The sequence below is a fragment of the Morus notabilis genome, unplaced genomic scaffold, assembly GCF_000414095.1.
Source record: "Morus notabilis unplaced genomic scaffold, ASM41409v2 Scaffold135, whole genome shotgun sequence".
NCBI lineage: Eukaryota > Viridiplantae > Streptophyta > Magnoliopsida > Rosales > Moraceae > Morus > Morus notabilis.
In genome coordinates, this window is record NW_010367319.1 from 500,671 (window position 1) to 515,814 (window position 15,144).

The 15,144-nt window shown below is 33.4% G+C and overlaps 2 protein-coding genes across 4 annotated transcripts; both read right to left on the bottom strand.

Annotated features, from left to right (window-relative positions):
* Nucleotides 1-94: 94 nt before the first annotated feature.
* LOC21406137 lies at nucleotides 95-1,772 on the bottom strand. 3 transcript variants are annotated; one of them, XM_024174910.1, is made up of 3 exons: nucleotides 1,397-1,524; nucleotides 1,183-1,298; nucleotides 95-470 (listed from the first exon to the last, which is right to left on the bottom strand). In XM_024174910.1, exons 1-2 carry the CDS (start codon nucleotides 1,462-1,464, stop codon nucleotides 1,190-1,192), a joined length of 177 nt encoding a protein of 58 aa, XP_024030678.1. In that variant the 5' UTR covers nucleotides 1,465-1,524; the 3' UTR covers nucleotides 95-470; nucleotides 1,183-1,189. The 3 variants fall into 3 exon arrangements, with proteins under 3 accessions (XP_024030678.1, XP_010110538.1, XP_024030679.1); XM_010112236.2 differs by lacking the exon at nucleotides 95-470 and adding an exon at nucleotides 1,614-1,772 and having other exon boundaries at nucleotides 1,163-1,298; nucleotides 1,397-1,477; XM_024174911.1 differs by lacking the exon at nucleotides 95-470 and adding an exon at nucleotides 1,552-1,586 and having other exon boundaries at nucleotides 1,163-1,298; nucleotides 1,397-1,477.
* Nucleotides 1,773-2,348: 576 nt separating this feature from the next.
* LOC21406138 (probable serine/threonine-protein kinase PBL19) lies at nucleotides 2,349-6,628 on the bottom strand. Its single transcript, XM_010112237.2, has 4 exons — nucleotides 5,740-6,628; nucleotides 3,769-4,029; nucleotides 3,550-3,672; nucleotides 2,349-2,929 (listed from the first exon to the last, which is right to left on the bottom strand). Exons 1-4 carry the CDS (start codon nucleotides 6,103-6,105, stop codon nucleotides 2,501-2,503), a joined length of 1,179 nt encoding a protein of 392 aa, XP_010110539.1. The 5' UTR covers nucleotides 6,106-6,628; the 3' UTR covers nucleotides 2,349-2,500.
* Between the last annotated feature and the right edge of the window lie 8,516 nt (nucleotides 6,629-15,144).

A 15,144-nucleotide genomic window follows, 5' to 3' on the forward strand; every position in this document is an offset into this window, starting at 1 on the left:
TGAAGTCATATGAATAATTAATACCTAACAATCATCTCATAATGAAGTATCTTTATCCTCCAATAGAGGTCAACAAGCAACTTATAAAAAATTCAATATCCAGGAGAGCACATCCGTGGTTATGGACAATGTACGGCATGACGACGCCACTAAAGATGGCAAAGGGACTGCTTTCAACAAAGGTCTGAAGACACCCTTCACTTGACTTAATCCGAGGGTTTGAAGATGCAAAATGTTTTAACGCCACTCAATGTTGGCAGCCTCAAATCCAACCACCTAAGCGTGCCACAATCTAAAATAAAATCCATACTAAAGACCGACGCAGGAATTTTCAGACAAACATGAATAGTCTTCAGCAACAGTGTGAAATATAGCAACTATTGTGCGCAATTCAATCAGATAAACCAATTAAGATCTGTTTGCAAAAGTGGGTGACGAAGTTTACGCAGCAGAAATAAAACAGCAACAACCTGCACCGGTGGGGTTATAAATAAGGAGCTAAAGAAAACTAAGCATGACGCAATTGTTTAGGTGAGCAATAGAATTTAACCATGTTACTAATCCAGACAAGATTTCTGCAGCAACTAGATTATATAGTTGTTAATCACCAATTAAGGTCATAACAGATAATCTAAACATGTTCCCGTGTGAACAAACAACTATTCTAATTCTTAACTATCCGAGGTCAATAAAATAAAGAAAAACAATCAAGCACGCCCAAAATTTCTAAAATGTGATTCGCCTTAATCTACACCGCCGTAGAATTTTGCTATGATGAAGAAAAAAAAATTACAAGAGTATCACAAGAATTATTGATATAGTTTGTACTTTGTTTTATTTCTAACAATTGTTCTCGCAGTTTTTTCTTTCCATTTTTATGATCTTTTTATCACTGCACGACCTCCTTGCATTGTACTTCATTGTTCTTTACATCTTTTTGTCTTAAATAAGTGTTGTTTCTTTTAGGGGAAAAAAAAATAAAAACAAAAATCTCATGGCCTCTCGCAAAGCTAAATTTTCATTTTGGAAAACCTAAGACAAATTTCTGAACTCAATTTCATCGAATATCGAAAATTAAAAAAAAATAGATAATTAAAAAACCTGTAACTTTATAAAAAGCCAAAATGAGCTAATTTGCAATTACATGAAATTCAAAATCAAAAAGCCAGAAAAAGTTGTTACATTCGGTTCAAGAATGAGGCGGTGGAGGATTGGAATCGGGATTCCCACGGCGAAGATCTTCAATCAAGTCGCCGAGCTCTTTCCGAGCAGATTCTCTTCCGAACATGAATCCATACCTGACAATGGTAGGATTTAAGGAAGGACCTGAATTCCCGAGAAAGTGACAGAAAGTAGAGAGAGAAAGAGAGAGAGAGAGAGAGAGAGAGAGTAGTACCAGAAGGAAACGGCAGAGAAGGCACCAGCAGTGAGAACTGTGTGAAGCAGAGTGAAGCTCTTCTCCATTTTTTTTGTTATTCTGTAAAAAATAATAATAATAAATGTAAAGCTTTAAAGCTACTACTGATCAACTTCCAAACAAGAATAGCTCACAGATTCTTTAGCTCTGGTTAGGGGTTTGTTTAGTTTTCGAAAAAGGTTTTTATGATTTTGACCTCGAAATTTCTTCTGTCGTTTCTTCTCGTTCAAATGAGAAATGACATGACTTCCTTTGTCTAAACTTGGCAACAAAAATAAAACGACAGTCTTCTCAATAAACGATAACTAACGACGAGAAAGTGAGAATGATGTACTAAAAGAACCGAAGGAGGACAAGCGTGAATAAAACGACAAGGAAACTGAAAACGACATAAATGTATAAAAAAAAAGAAAAAAAAAGAAGAAGAAGAATGATCTGAACAAACGTTGAGAAAGTTGACAACAACCATGGGTATGTTTGGTAGTGATTTTTAGAGTCAAAATTAATTTTTGTCATTCATAGTTAAAATTTGTGTTTGATAAAAACCATAAAAAGTTATTCTTACAAAAAATTTGAACAATTTACAATCAAAATCACCAACAGCTCAAAAACAACTTTAGATTGTGCGGCAATCACCTTAAAATATAATTAATGAAACTTTCATAATACTCATAAAATTAATACTTATATAATTACAGTTTACCAAACACTCAGCTGCTTTTTATAACAGTTATTTTTTTTAATACAGCTAACAACAATATTTTTAAAATCTACAGGACTGTCAAACTGGCCGAGTGAATGACTTCTTTCGTCTACAAGCATGTTTGCCAATGATGTTGTTGAAACTGGATATTTGTTTAGTGCACAATGCACCTTATAAGGGAGGTTTGAAAAGATTATTCAAAGAAAAAACAAAATATATACACATAAATTATACTAAAAAATTTATAAGTATATTCATTATTCCCCCTCCTACACAAAGACAATAAACAACACGTTCGCAAGTGCCTCTCACAACTCAGTTGACAAAAAATGATTTTCTTTCGCCTTGTTGATCACATTGAAACTCTACTTATACCAAATCTACTTGGATTTTCCGTTAACCAAATTAGATCTAGATGATAGAGACATTCCATTTGTAGGAGAGGACTTTTCTTCTGATTCTTGTATTGCCAGCTTCAAGCTCTCCACAATTTGGCTCATTGTTGGCCTGTCTTTTGCATTCTTGTTCAGGCACCTATCTGCCAACTTGGCAACTCTCCTTGCCGCGCTAGGAGAGAACTCGTTTCGCAGGCGAGGATCGATGATCATGCTGAACTTTTTGCTGTCAGCTGGGAACTGTTTCACCCAGTCTAGCAGCTTCTGCTCCGCGGTCGGGCGGTTTCTGTCCAAAGCCCGCCTTCCTGTGAGGATCTCATAGAGTACAACACCAAAGCTCCATATGTCACTGTGCACCGTGAGATGGCCTGTCTCAACGTATTCTGGTGCAGCATATCCGTATGTTCCAACCACCTATTAGGAAAAAACAAAACACCAAATGTCCTTAAGTTCGGGCATTGCAGAACATATATGAACACAACATTGTGATGAACAAAATTTTGGTGTTTCTGATGAATGAAAATAGTGAAATCTACACATTGAGATACAAAAGTAGCCTGGGCCACAGGGGGTCCAAGGCCGCCCTCAAGAAAAAGTCAAGCGGGCCTGGCCCAGTTTGACACTGTAAACAGGCCGCATGGCCCGGACTAAGGTTGGCTAAGCTAACGTCGGCCCAGCCCGAGATACGTCATGAGCCTGCCAAAATCGGCTAGACTGGCCTGGCACGGCCTATCTTGCATCTCTCTTCATGTACTCAAATCAAGAGGAGCTGGACACTTTAGAAGCTGGCAAATCTACTAAGAGAGGTAGAAAACCTTAGGAACGTTGCTAAATCAAGGCTAGTTTTATGCTAAAAAAATAATGCCTTGTGTGGCAGTTAAGTGCTTCACAGACCATTTTCCTAGGTGAGACGTCTAATTATTAGCAGTAGCTTTGCACATGTTATATGTCACACAAACTCAGGCAACTTTTCTGCTTATAATCTTATGCGACCTATAAGCTGCCATTAGAATTTTCATCTTTTGTCTACTTACCGCGGTGGATACATGAGTCCGGTCGCCGGTTGGCCCTTCTCTAGCAAGTCCAAAGTCTGAGAGCTTCGGCTTGAACTCCTCATCCAGTAGTACATTTGACGATTTGAAATCTCTATATATCACCTTCAAAAATATTCAAGGGACAAATTTTAATTATACAAAAAGATAGTAGTTTTTGCTCAACTGAAGGAAGAAAAAAAAAGTATATTAATTTTATACCTGGAGTTCAAGTCCTTCATGTAGATAAGCCAACCCCTCAGCAGCGCCAAGGATAATCTGCAACCTTTTGATCCAAGGCAAACTGGGGAAAGCCCTGTTAAATAGATGATCTTCCAAGCTTCTATTCGGCATGAATTCGTATACCAGTAACCGTTGGATTCCCCTTTCTCCATCTACTGCGCAATATCCTATAAGTTTTACTAGGTTTGGGTGGCTGAGAACTCCAAGGAATTGAACCTCTGAAAGCCATTCTTTATGGCCCTAAATGAGGAAAAGAAAAATGAAAGTTGGTTAAATGGATGAGAACACTATGAAGAAACTACTAGCAGCAGTAAAATGAAAGATCAGAGAATGATCAACAGTAAGGTGTACCATCACATTTATTACTACATGAAAAACTTTCACTAAAATCATCTGAAAAATTTGTGAGTGTATTGTTGGGCATTCTAGTTAAATTTACTAAAAGAAACGCAAAAAGAAATATTGGGGGTTCATTCGTTTTGTTATCTGGATGATTAAGAGAACATCAACAAATCTGAAACATCCTTTCAAAGAGATCTATTTTGGTCCACAAATGTAAAACATTTGGTCCATGTTTGTTCATATGGTACCATTGTGCAGCAATAATTGGGTTCCAGCAAAGACTAGATTCTACCAGTGGATATACGACATCAACAAATACAGAAAACACATATTAATTTTAGGATTAATCTCATTTTTAGTTCCCAGATTATAGGCCAAATCCCATTTTGGTTTATGAAATTTAAAACGTACCTGAATGAGTTCCTCATCTATCAAAATATCCCATATTAATCTATCCCAAATTAATCTTTTCATCCATCCAACTGTTAAAATCTCAACAAAATCATGTGTAACAAAAACCGCACATGATGCTTACATGTCTTTTTGGGTCAAGATTTTAGTAGTTGGATAAATGAAAAAGAATTTATTCGAGGACTAAAATGTGATTTGGCATATAATTTGAGGACTAAAAATGGGATCAACTCCTAAGCTTAAGCAGAAATTTGATTCCAACCAAAACAAAATGTTTTAAGCAGAAATTTTAGTTTAATGCATGAAACGTCCTTAGCGTAATTTATCTTAGAAAGAATGTGATAAAAAAGAGTTAAAAGCTACATTCTAATAAAGCAAAAAGATAAAATAGCACTACTCCTATTCACCCTTTTTGAGTCAGAAACATCCTAATCTTCATAACCAAAAAAGAAGAACAAAAAATCATCAAAACAAGCCGAAATAATCCAAGTCCTAAAGATGGTTATCTAAAATAAAGTCAAGAGGCTAGTCCTTGGTCAAAAATTAAAAATAACAAAAATAAAGAAATAGATACCGGGACATTTCAGTAACCACTCATTCTCTTTTCAGTTCTTGGTGAAGTTTGGTTAAATCATACATATATTGCCACCCAAATTTCTGTCTAGTCGCCAATTAAGGGCTTGTTTAGCTCGATAATTTGAGTTTTTAATTAGAGTTAAAATATAATTTTATGTGAGAGTTTTTTACTGTAATAAAAAAATTAGATATGACTGTTTCTGAGAGCTTTTTACCGTAATAAAACTCGAATCGATGAGATGAACGGAGCATAAATCATCAAAAATATCTAAACCACAAAGTCTTCCTATTGACCAAACAAAAACCGCAAGCATTTTTTTCCCCCTCAATTGCTTGAATATATCAAATTCAGACCATTAAAAATGCTCAATTATTTTAGTAATATTGTTTTCCTTGTTCAAACAGGTAATGGCACCGAGATAATTTCTTCACTTGAACACAAAAAGAAAGACCAAATAGGCCTTAGAATGTACTAAGAATAGGCATTTAAAATAAAAATAATAAAAAAAAAAGAGCCAAAATCTAAAAGCAACATAAACCCACCATTCTAAACATGAAACAAAAACAAAAATACTAACAATGAGAAACATAAGTAATAATTAGTGAAGTCACTATAATTACCTGTAAACTGTGCTGGTTTAACCTTTTAATGGCGACAACAGAAGAATTACCAATACTATTTGCAGGCCTAATTGTTCCCTTATAAACGCTCCCGAAACCGCCTTGGCCGATCTTAAGCAATCTGTTGAAGCCATTTGTTGCCTCTTTCAGCTCTTGCAAAGAGAAGACTCTCAAGTTGTGCTCTTTCTCTTTGTACAATTCCGGTATGCTTCTCGGCGATGGCAATGAACGTGACGATTTGGTTTCCCGATTTAACCGCCCGTTGTCTCCGGACTTGTTTGATCTGTTTCGCAATTCCGGGGCGGATTTTGCTTTGTGCTTGCTCTTGGATTTAAATTTGTCCTTGAAAGGAAAAAAGCACTTCATTTCTAATTTTGCTTAAGCTCTAAGAAAACGAATCAAGAAAGAAATAAGGCCGAATTTGAAGATGTAACAATATAACTGATAAAATTAGACAGATTTAAGTCCTCACAAGAAAGATAAAGAAGAGACCAGACAGAGGATAAGCTCAAAAGACCAAGACTTTACTTAGAAAGAGACAATATTAATGAGAGGAAATTATATGGAAAGTTTAATGAGATGAAAGATTGGAATTGTAAGAAGACAAAGAAAAAACCCAGATGGAGTCTGAGGTTTAAACGGCTGGAATAAGCGTGTTTGGAAAGGGAGGCGAACCAAAGAAGAAAAACAGAAAGTGCCCAAGTGGGAAAACCAAGACAAGACAAGATCATGTGGAAAGGCCACAGAAATCTATGTCTAGAGAGAGAGAGAGACAGAGAGAGAGAGAGAGAGAGAGAGAGAGAGAGACGTTGTTGAGGATGTCGTGTGTGAAACGAAAATTGGCAGGGAGAGAAGAGAAGAGAAGAGAAGAGAGAGAGAAAGGAAAGAGAGTGTTGTATTTTTCTATGATCCAATAAAAAGTTTTGAGAGGCAAAGACAAAGACGACTCTCAACAACAGTACGGACTCGGGTTTGGCAAGGCATAATATCGTTTCCATGTTTTAGCAAGTCACATTGAATTTTAAGCGCGAGTTTGGATTTTGTTTTGATTTGGTTTGGTTTGTTTCTTTTTTTTTTTCTTGAGATTGAGAAAGTATTTGGTGTCATTATTTGGTCATCGGTCTTCTTCGCATAAATGATCTATCTATCCGCTATGTGCGAAACCTGGCCATAACCAAACGCTCGACGTGACGCATGCATGTAGTTAATGCGGTCTTTTCTCTCAGCGCGTAAGGAAATTCCTCTCCAAGTATTTTCATCAAATGACCACCGTTTAGGGTACGTTTCCTTTATTCATTTAAATCAGTAATTTTAATTTATTTATGAGAGTTTTATGAGAAAAAAAAATTTAAAAATTCAAAATTTTTATAAAATAAAAAATATTATAATAAAATTAAAATCATAAATTTTAAAATAAAATTCAAACGAAACCTAAAATTCTCTACTTAGAACATATCTTTAATTTAATAATATTATTAGTCTGTTTATTTTATAGTTATATTTTAATGTACCCAATTCATGTGAGTAGTTATGAATTGTACATAGCCGGTTTTATAGGTGGTTAATAAGGAATAAAAATTCGTTACTGTTATGACGTGACGACCCTCTTTAGGTGGCTTATTGACATTATTATATATTTGTTGAAATTTTTTAAAATTTGCATAACATTTTTTTTTACTCTTATAGTAGTCATAAATTTCAAATTGCTTTCTTAATTATAACAAAATATCCATACCTTAACATGTTTGTTTTCAAAGCATATATATGTTTATATGTATATATTTGATCCTTAAGTCTTACTTTCTTAACAGTCATAATCAATATAACCGTTTTAATATATAGTTTCAGAGTCATAATTAGCAAAACTATTTATCACATAAAAACTAATTGCGAAAATAATTGCGAGCGGTATCCATTTCCCGATCTCCACATTGTTTGTCCACAGTCTCGCCATCAGTCCATCAAACATTAATTGTAGGTTGCTTACCTACAATATAAATATTCTATGATGAGCTTTCACTCAACAAGTAGGAACAATCTCTCACAAAATAACTGAAAGTTCACATGAATAAATATGCATGAGTCAATTATACTTAATTATAATCATTTCTTATTAAATTCTTATTATCTTATTGTATCTTACTTACTGATGGGCCTGAGTGCTCGTACCATGTGCGCGCAATCATCGAGACGTGAGGGTTTGTAAGGTCCCCAACGACACAGTGATTTAACTTACTATATACTTCTTTTTGTTTTTTTTTTCCTATCTCCCTTGTGGAGTCTGAGTTACCTCCCTCTCAGAGGCTGGTACGACACTCAACTGAGATTATTCTTATAAGTTTCACTTGACTTATTAAGGTGTATGCAATATGGCATGGCATCACATAAAGCATAAACATGCATAAATAACATGTGTAACTTTTTCTTTTAAATATATTCATATTGTAGGCGAGATTCCTACTTACCTAATTTACAGAGCTGGAATCCACTATTCGCCAAACAGCATATTCTCTTACTTGCTTACTTCTGAAAATGAACACTCATTAAAAGTGTGAGATTAACTATCATTTGTTATTCTATTTTAGCAACTTATGAAGGAATCTAATCCTTTACTTAAGGCATGTCTTCCTTTCTTTTATCAAAGAATCGTAAAAATTTACTATAACGATTAATTTATTAAATTCTCAAAATCTTATTTTTCTTAGTTGCCCTTAACATACGTATGCTTAGATTGAAATCAATTATCTAATCTAGTAGCTAATTCTCCATAAATTACCTTATTGGGCTTATTCTGATATTAAGGCCCAATTCGGCCTACAGACTTAATAACAGCTTTCTAACTCTTAAACCGTTGAAATTTAGACTTGAGCGGGAGTTCTTGAAGTAATACGGGCATTGAACCTGTATCTAATCTTTGTAATTCTAAGGGCCTAATACATTTGGCTCGTAAGTTTCCGTTGGGATGTTTTGCTTGAAAACTATTAGAGTTTTAAAAGAAACCATTGTTCGATTTTCATAACTGATTGCTCATTTATTTTAGTTATAAGTACTAAAATTCCATTATCAGTCCTAAGTTAATTTCCTTTCGAATACTGACTCTTAAAACTATTTCTCAAGTCATTTTACGGTTAGTTCGTAAACCACCGTGAAACCATATCTTAGAACCATTTTCTCAAAAACTTTCTTCATGAATATTTTGCGTTAAAACGAGCTCTAAAACCATAGTATTTCACTGAAATCACATCTCAGATTCTTTGATAAACTTTTTGTTAAAAATCAAAACTGTTTTAGTTTTGTCCAGTTAAAATTATGCAGTTTTAAAAATCTACATTTTACTGCATCTTAGAGTCGGATTTTAAAATTTTATTTTTCACGAGAATTCTTTGTCTCGTTGAGATCTAAAATTTTTGTTTTCAAAAAAAGCTGAGATTCGGCCTCTAAAGGGCTCGTTTGGCTGCCACAGTGGCTGCCAATTTTTGAAGCTGTTTTTAGACAGCTTTGGTGCATTTTTGAAAATGGCTTAAAATTTATATTTAGAGTTAAAAATGGGTTTATTCACAGTTACAAAAAAACGTTCAAAACATCGAGAACCATAAGTTCAAAAGAATAATTGAAAAATCTCGTTCTACGATTCTCATTTTAGCGTTCAAATTAACTGGAAAATTTTTACCTCTAACCAAAATAAACAAAACTTAAACCAAGTATAAATATACCACATAATATTAATCAAAATAACCTCAAAACATACAAAACTAACATAAAACTCTCACACTCTTATTACAAACCATAGCCTCAAGGAACCACAAATTACATCTATAATTTCAAGCTTAAGGTTGACTAGAAAAATAATGAAAGAGAGTTTAGGAAATTACCCTTAAAGAACTCTCTCTTGAAAACCTTTAAAATCCTCTTCTCCTTCAACTTAAACTAAGATTTGTGATGAGAAGTATGGAAACTTTTAAGAGTATGCAAGCTAGAGGGAGGCTTGATTTTTGGTGAGGGAAGAATGGAGAAAGTTTTGAGGCTTGATATTTGTTCAAAATAACGTCAAGAAGAAAAAGAAAAAAAAAATTGCTTTTGTTGAGACTTTCCCAAAAAAAAAAAATGGCAGTCTGTGATGACCTGACAGTGTTGATATTATCACATAAGAAAATTCTTGGTGGGATAAATGAAATACCATATGATGTGTTTACTGCTTGAAATTTAATAACATTTCAGTAAATTCCATTATATTTATGTAATATTTTAATTCTGATAGGATACAACGTTTAGAAATGTAAATTCCACTATATTTATGCACTCTTTTCATTCTGATAGGATCCAAGATACTCTCTCATAAAAGCCCTCTATCAACTAATGGCTAATAGCTTACCAATTATTTAATCTAGATATTAGACCATAACAAAATTATTCAGTATAGAATTAATGTGATAAAATTCAACAAAAACATATCAAACGACAGAAGATATGAATGAATCGAATTATTTATCCTTCAATTTATTAATGAATTATCTTTCCAAAGATGGTAAAAGATGGTCCACTAAAAAAATGTTTGTTATTGTCTAGACTCATATTCCTTACAAAATAAATCGTAATAGCTCCAAATAAATTAAATACATGCATTAAGATATGAAGGCTTCTTATTCATAATAATGAAGGTAACGTTTGGTTTATAGATTCAAAATCATGATTCATGATTTTGATTTTTGAAATTTAAATTTTTTCTGAGAGAAAAACACTATAAAGAATCATGAACTATGATTCAGAATTAAAGATAGATACATGAAACAAACATTCCCGATAGCACGGGATGGGTTGGGAATTAAATTTGAAAAGATTTAACTTCACATTGTATTAAAAATAATAAAGTGTGATAACTCTAAACATTTACTACTATCAAGATGGATTTCATACTATACTACAAGCTTTTTTATTATTTGTGGATAATATATTTTTGTAACTTGAGTGTACAAATAGTCAAAAGCAAAGGGGTAAGATTGTTTGACTCAATGGTCAATAGTGAGGATTTGACACCAAATCAAATATTGTTGTGCATGCATATCCAAGAATAAGGCTGACGTAGCCACGTGGAATCACTCATCTAAAAATTGGAAACGCTTGAGGCCGGTATATCACGGGTTCCTAGGCTCGACTTTTTGCGCGGTCTTCATTGTTTTCACATGCAATTATCAACTAAGGTAGTTCATTTCCTTTAGTCCCTATATTTTCTTTTCTTTTTTTTTTTTTCATTACAAAGAGGGGAAAAAATAGAATAAGAAGTAATTATGACGATGCATTATATATAATCATTATAATAATAAGTTTCATGTGTTGAAGACTTGAAGGTTGTACCTGATACTATCAATGTGAACGAATATTGCATCCTAATATGGTTACCTAACTCCACAAAAGAAGGAAAGTAAGTACAAAATGTGAACCCCATAACTCTAAAAATCGTCTACAATAATTTGTAGTCAAGTGGGTATCATAGTACCACTTGAAAAGATTCAAAGAAATTATTAGAAAAATTAAAGTCTCGTTTATTTCACCGATTTGAGTTTAAAATTTGAGTTTTATTATAGTAAAAAATTTTAAAAAACAATCATATCAAACTTTTTATTACAGTAAAAAACTCTCACATAAAATTATCTCTTAAAAATGCATGATTTGATGACGTAGCAAGAATAAAATTATAAGATAAATGATAGAAGCAAGTATTGAGTTTGTGTGCATATGCAAGCTAATAGAAGCAAATAATAATAATAAGGAAGAAAGAAAGAAAGAAAACGCCACACATGTGCAAAGTGTGCCCAAAAGGAAACAGCTTTTTTGGGTTTTTGAGTCAATGCGCAAAGTTGGATTAAGAAAATAAAACTCAACTAATGATTACATTAGAGAAAAATAATACATGAAAGTTGCGAGTACCGACCTCTTATTTTTATCGTTTAATAATTTTTCCATTCATTGTTTGTAATTTTTTTTTATACGTAATACAGAACCGCTTAGTTACAGTCAGAAAGTTAAATAACTAATCAACAGTTATAATACAGTTTTTATCAACAAGGTGAAAATATGTCTTTTTTAATTAAAATCAAACTTTTTGATAACCATAAAGAACGATATTCTAAAAATAATTGTTGTTTTTCTCACATGTCTACGATTCCCAATTTAGAAGTGTCAAATGGGCCGGGCCGTCCATGGACGGCCCGGCCCAGCCTGTAACAGTACGGGGTTCGGCACGGCTCGGGACGGGACTGTTACGGTACTGTTACGGGCCGTGCCGGTTCGGCACATTTGATGAGCTAGGGCTGGGCCACGGCTTCTCAGCCCTCGGCCCAGGCCCTGCCCTAGCCCTTGAAGTTGGCGGCCCGGCCCAAGCCCGGATTCAAAATTTGTTCGGCCCGGCCCACGCACGATTCGGCCAGCCAGAAGCTCGCCAACTTGTGACCGTTGGGCACGTGAAGGGCCACCCAAAATTCATCTATAAATACCCCTAATTCCCACACAACAATTCACTCTTAACTTCTCATCTCACTCACATTCTATCTCTCATCTTGTCTCTTTGATATTGATTCTAAGCTTTTCTCTCTTGATTACTCATTTTCTTGCTCTTTCATTTACAAAGTTCAATCAATTTCCAGAAATTCCGGAAAAAAAAAGTATTCTACTTATCAATTTTGTTACATAACATTGTATTACTCAAGTTTATTTATATTGTTTATTGTTTATAAATGAATGAATTAACATTAGTTTCTGTTTTTTTTTTCAGAAAATGACTACATCAAATTTCTTTGATTTCACTACTCTCACTGAGCGTGTTGATGAACCATTTTACGAGGATGAAATGTTAGCCCACAACACTGTTAGGAATGGTGTCCTAGAAGCATGAGATGTAATAGAATATTTATTATTTATTTAATAAAAGAGTTTATTCATCATTTTATGTGCATATATTTATGAATATTTTATGAAAATTAAATGAAAATTCCGTGATTATTTATGTAACCTTAAACGTTGTATATAAGTGTTGTATACGAGAGGATAATGTTTAAGGATAATAATCAAAAGGTGATGTTCGTAATAAATCTAATTAAAGTTCAGAATCTTTAATTAGAACATTACTAATACATGTCATTCCTATTTAGAATGGAACGGTGTTATCCGCACTGTTAATATGATGTGATATTAAATTAGTGTATTACGCATAATGAGATTATGTGGAATAAGGACAAAGACACAATATGAATTTTTAATAATTTCCGTTAAGTATAGAAATTCTAATTGAGTCTACCGATTGTCATATATAGAATGGTCTTAATCCTGAGTTATTAGCAAACTCCTATTTATGGATTTGTGTCTTTTGATTTGCTCGGTACGGATTCTGAGACCCTAAATCCTATTCCTTGTATTTTGGAGACATGATGAAGTAGGTAGCTGGGAATGTTATTATACGAGATGGAATCCATTCCTTCTTGAGAAAGAAGTAGATAAATAATTCTCTTGAGTGTTGATTCGGTACTTGGATTAGTTAGAGCGCTCTGGTTCATGAATGTGTTTTATAAATCACTATCCATTAGAGAATCAATGGTATTCAAGGATGAAGATATAATTAGAGAGGTTAACGGATTCTACCTGGCTCTAATTATGAATTATTTATGGAGGATTGATCTATATGCAATGACTATATCAAATGGACACTTCACAGTTTAGAAGTAATTTATATCTATAATTTTGAGAGTGTAATTCTAAGTTTATAGTGGAGTAACTATTAGAATTAATGGAATTAATTAATTAATTAAAGGGTTTAATTAATTATTAATTTTATTGGAGCTCGGGATTATAGGTCCATTAGTCCCCGCGTCGTCCTTGTAATTCTACCAGACACAAAGGGCAAATTGGGAATTTTAGAATTACAGAATTCTAAAATTAAACACTCAAAAATAATTAATTGAGAATTAATTATTATTTAAATAATGTGATTATTTAAATTTTGAATTTGAATTGCAGATGATGCAGCGTTTGAAGAATTCATACAAACGGCCTTCTGCCCACAAATTAAATGGGTAAGTAGAAACACAACTCGTTCTGATTGCATGAAAGTATTTTATGCAATGAGACAATTTCTAGTTGATAATTTTAGGTCTTTTAATGCTATTATATCTTGTACTTCTAATCTTTGGGATGGGTGCAATAAAACTGAATATTTATGCGTCACGGTGCATTATGTTGACAATGAATGGGTTTTACAAAAGAGAATAATAGGTTTTCGTTTATGTCCATTTCCTCATAACGCAAATGCTATTTTTGGAACAATAATGAAAATTTTTGGGTTTTATGGGATAGAAGATGAAGTTTTAACTATTACTTTTGGTAACGCATCAGCTAACACGGCTGCAATTAACATGTTTAAACGTAGTTTGAAACCATCTTTTGGTGGCAAAATTTTTCATCAACGGTGTGCGTGTCACATAATAAATTTAGTAGTACAAGCAGGAATTGAACATATTTTCTCTAATCTAATAAATATTAGAGAATCTTTATCCTTCATATCTAGTTCCAGAGCTCGGCTCCAAGAATTCTAAAATATTGCATGAACAACCAGATGAGCGCAAGAAAGTTTCCCATTGATATGAGACATAGGTGGAACTCCACCTACTTAATGTTAAAGGTTGCACTTCTGTATCAACAACTCATCGCAACGTATGTGAACAGTAAGAACGATCAGCTTTTAATTTTTGATACATATTGAAAGATTGGTGAGTACTTTTTTAAATTTCTAGAAGTTTTCTACAATGCTACTGAATTACTTTCTAGAGTTTATTATCCTACTGCACATTTAGCTTTACATCAACTATTTAATATTTCGAAAACATTTTCTTTTTATAGAGATACTAAACTTTTTAAAACTATAGTTAAGCTAATGGAAGCTAAATTTAAAAGTTATTGGTCCAGCTGTCGTATGTTATATGCATTAGCAACCATTTTAGATCCTAGATGCATAGTAGATGAGACAGAATCTTTGATGACTGCTACGACAGATAATTTAAGTATTGATATGTAACTAACTATTAATGATGCTAGGAAAATGTTAAAAAATTTATTTGGTTTGTATGAAGCAAAATACGGAACATGTAAAAAAGAATAGGGAACTTCGACGTCAACTAACAGTTTGGGGCCTAAAGGCTCATCATGGAGCTTCTTGAAGAAGAACGAGAAAACATCAGGATCGTCATCAACACAAGCGTCTACCGACCTGGTAAAATATTTTGAATCAAACTTTGTAATCGATGACGATAAACTGGACATCTTATAATGGTGGAGGAGCAAGACCAATCGTTTTTTAACACTATACATAATAGCCCGTGACATTCTGACAACTCCAATATCAAGGGTAGCATTGGAGCA